General features: G+C 38.4%; 1 protein-coding gene across 1 annotated transcript; it reads left to right on the top strand.

The window, feature by feature from the left end:
* The first annotated feature begins 2029 nt into the window (after nt 1-2029).
* TMEM200A (transmembrane protein 200A) lies at nt 2030-3505 on the top strand. The gene has a single exon (XM_010149363.1). It carries the CDS (start codon nt 2030-2032, stop codon nt 3503-3505), a length of 1476 nt encoding a protein of 491 aa, XP_010147665.1.
* The last annotated feature ends 548 nt before the right edge of the window (nt 3506-4053 follow it).

The raw sequence follows: 4053 nt of genomic DNA, 5'->3' as shown, positions 1-4053 counted from the left end.
ACAACAGCTTTTATAATGGGTAAGTCGTATTTATTTTTGTCCAGAGATTCAAAACATTGTTCTACAGAATAATGATCTTTTGTTTTGGCAGAAACCCTTAAACACATAGGCATATGAGAAAGGTTCATTTTAATACTTAAAAGACCATCAACATCAAATAACTTTCTTTGGAGGATTTTTAAATTGTTGCATTAAAAAATGGCTTTTCATGAAGCATTCAAGAAATTAATTGGCACTAAATTTTTGAAATTGCCCAGCTGGCATAAAAAATGGCAGTGAATTGCAAAGGGTGAGAATTTCCAGAGAGATTAGGAACATGAAGCCTGACACTGCAAGTGAAGTTTCTGAGAGTATTGGAATAATGCTTTTTTCAGGCCTTTTTTCAGGTCTTTCCTTTGTAAAGAAAAGGGTTCTCACAGAGAGAGAAGTAGTGCGCTGTCCTTTAATAATGATGATGCAGGGTGGGAATTCAGGTTGCTACTCTTTCTGTCTGTCATCTGAGTTGCTGCTGAACAGATAACATTGGAAACTTTTTTTTTCTGGATTAGTCCTTCCACTTGGCCACCTATCTCAAATTCCCTATTAATTTCATAATCAAGTTCATAATTGGTGAGATGGACCAATTTTTGTTTGTAGATATGCATATGTGACACCTTCTTGCAGTGTTGGAAATCTATGATAGTGTCCAAATACAGCCTGTCTCTTTGTCATATCATGGTAGATCTAATCTTATTTTTTGCATGCTGTGTACTGTTAGGATTTTTATAAACATAATTATTTTAAGAGATCTGATAAAAATTACTACCTGTAAACTGCAAGCAGTCACCAGTTTGCTTTGTCTCTGCTTCTCAGCCTCACACTTTATACACCCAGCCCAGCTTTAGCTTTGTCTGCTTGTTAGACCATCCCCAGCTTTGACATGGAGTCTTTTCCTCTGCAACAGACTGTCAGCCATTGTTTATCTCTGAGTCTAGTAATGCCACCAGAGAGAACATATTTTTTCATATCTGGCTTATAGTATTTTTATTTTACTCTAATATCATCTAGTATTCATTCTAATAGCCATTAATTGAGATCAGAAACTACTTTTGAGTCATTATAAGGTGCCTTGTAAAATAAAATACATTATCCTAAATTTTTTTGTTTGATTTGTTACTATTTTTTCATCAAAAAAATATCAAACATGGCTTTCTTTTTTTAAACCCGTGCTGGTTAATGTTTCTCAGACAGCCAGGTATGAAAATAACTCTAAAATGAAAACATTTCCTCATTAAATTAAGAAGCTTTGAATTGATAGAATTTATGAAGATCTCTTATCTGGTAAACTAAACTGAGCTACTTGATTTGCAGTCCATGAGGAACCAAGAAGGAGAGAAAAAAGATCTAAATGTGCATAAAAGAGGATCAGCTTTACTAGGAAAAGCAAAAATGTAGTTGAGAACCAGGTGATCTGAATAGGCTTAATAAAAGCTTCTTTAAAGGATGGAAAAAACATATATTAATATATGCTGAAATCTGTAAGGAAAGATCACTTAAACGGGATTTGTAGAATGATGTGTATACAATCATTGTGTGTCCTAGAAGTTTTTAAAAGAATTACTGGCTAAAGTGCTAAAATGATCTAAAATGCGTACAAGGTAATAATATGTTATTGACTTTGCTGCAGACGAGTCCATACATAATCATCTGTTTAAACTTCTGAATATTTTCATCTTTAGTCTTGATATGTCACCACTAAAGGCACTCACTAGCTTTCTGCTACTGTCTGTATCAATGATGGAAGATTTATTACCTATATTTACATTGATAAAAGACTTCTGGACCTTTTTTTGAAGATGGTGTGTGAATCTCAAAACCACTGCTATGTCGTTACTGGATTAAGATGTAGTAGCTTTTTGAAAGTCATTAATATTTTGGTTATCAAGAAATAGCTACAGATTAACAAAGTGCTGGTTACATTTGCAGACATAACCTTTCCTTGCCTCAAATTTTCTGCCTTTTTTTTCCCCCCAGGGCACAATATAGAACTATGATAGCAACCGGAGGAGTCATAACAGGACTGGCTGCCTTAAAAAGGCAAGACTCTGCCAGATCACAGCAACATGTAAATCTGGCCACAACACCAGCTTCTGAGGAGAAGAAACCCGTTAGACGCCGGCCCAGGGCAGATGTAGTAATTGTTAGAGGGAAAATCCGTCTCTATTCTCCATCGGGATTCTTCCTTGTTTTGGGAGTGCTTATCGCATTCTTGGGAATTGCAATGGCCATCCTTGGATACTGGCCACAAAAAGAACCTCTTTTAGGATCTGAAAATACTCTATCTGTAAATGAAACCCAGGTCCTGAGAAGCCAGGGAAGCATTTTGCTTCGTTTCTTTGAACAGCACGTGCACTCAGATAAGATGAAAATGCTGGGCCCCTTTACTATGGGCATTGGAATCTTCATTTTTATTTGCGCAAATGCCATTCTGCATGAAAACCGTGACAAGGAAACAAAAATCATACACATGAGAGACATATACTCCACTGTAATAGACATCCACACTCTGAGGATCAAGGAACAAAAGCAGCTGAGTGGTGCCTTCGCTGGCTTGTTGGGGGAAGGAGAACTCAGGCACAGCGGGAGCTCGTGTGCCTCACGGCTGGCTGCAAACACGGTTGCGCCTTTCTCTGGCTTCAAGAGTAATTTTAGAATGGATAGTTCTGCTGAAGAAGATGAGATTACCCTAAACGAAGATAGGGCCACTGGTAGCCTCCTGCCACCTCGGCTGACTGAGCAATCTGGTTCAGTCTTTGGACTTTATCCTCACTCCAGCAAGGCTTCCAATGACAAAAACTCTAGCTGTATAAAGTGTGAAACGAAATCCATTGTGTCATCTTCCATTAGTGCTTTCACACTGCCAGTAATTAAACTGAATAACTGTGTTATTGATGAACCCAGTATAGACAACATAACCGAGGACTCGGAGATAACCAGGAGTCGTTCTAGAAATCTGTCGATGGATTCTCTGGCCATTCCACTAACTGATACCAATGAATCCTACAGACCTCCCGCTACCATGCTGCCACGACACAATTCTTTCGTGGATGCTCCATCTGATCAGTTCAAATCTTCTATGACTCTCGGACCAAGCACAGGAAAGCTTTTATCCCCTGGCGCTGCCAGGAAACAGTTTGGGTCCAACACATCTTTGCATCTTCTGTCTTCACATTCAAAGTCTCTGGACTTGGACAGGGGCCCGTCTACGCTCACTGTCCAAGCTGAGCAAAGGAAACACCCCAGCTGGCCCAGGCTGGATCGGAGCAACAGTAAAGGATATATGAAACTAGAAAACAAAGAGGACCCTATGGATAGGTTACTTGTGCCACAAGCAGCAGTCAAGAAAGACTTTACTAATAAGGAAAAGCTCCTTATGATATCAAGATCTCATAATAATTTGAGTTTTGAACATGATGAGTTTTTGAGTAACAACCTGAAGCGAGGAACTTCTGAAACAAGGTTTTAATATTTAAATTGCAATTCAGAAGATGTCATACAGTATTTTAAAAAAAAAAAAAATTTTGACAAGTGTTTCCTTTTCAGTGAGACTAGTACAAGCCTGTTTTTACCAAATGCTTACTAGCCCATTAAAATTGGCTTGCGTGAACAGAGACCTTCGTCTTTGTAATGCCAAGAGTTTTTTGTCTTAGTAACATACAGCTGCAATACTGTACATTATCATTGCTCAGAGAGTTTTGGTACAACTAACTCCAGCTTCTCTCAAGCCATTGTTTCCTTTGTTCTATATAAGCATGTTACTTTTTATCAGTTTGACTCCAGAGCCTGCACTAGGAAAAAAGTCCCATATACCTGTAAGTTGTGATTATGTAATGACTGCAAGAGTCTAAAAACAGTGCTTGCGGTCTAGAATGGGAAGGGAGAAAGATCACATACTGGAATTGTCAAATCCAGGCCTTTATCCTAGGTGGTGTCTTTCACATTCGGTACATCTCAGTAACTGCAGTCTTGCCATTGTCAGTGTGAGAAACTTGTTTACATTTTGGGGTAGGTGGA

Source organism: Eurypyga helias, unplaced genomic scaffold (assembly GCF_000690775.1).
Source record: "Eurypyga helias isolate BGI_N326 unplaced genomic scaffold, ASM69077v1 scaffold18513, whole genome shotgun sequence".
Taxonomy (NCBI): Eukaryota; Metazoa; Chordata; class Aves; order Eurypygiformes; family Eurypygidae; genus Eurypyga; species Eurypyga helias.
Note: the sequence above shows the minus strand (reverse complement) of the source record. Positions and strands in the feature narration are given on the sequence as shown.

What these genes read in the sequence shown, in the direction of transcription:
- TMEM200A (XM_010149363.1), top strand. Translation starts at nt 2,030, where the DNA reads ATGATAGCAACCGGAGGAGTCATAACAGGACTGGCTGCCTTAAAAAGG.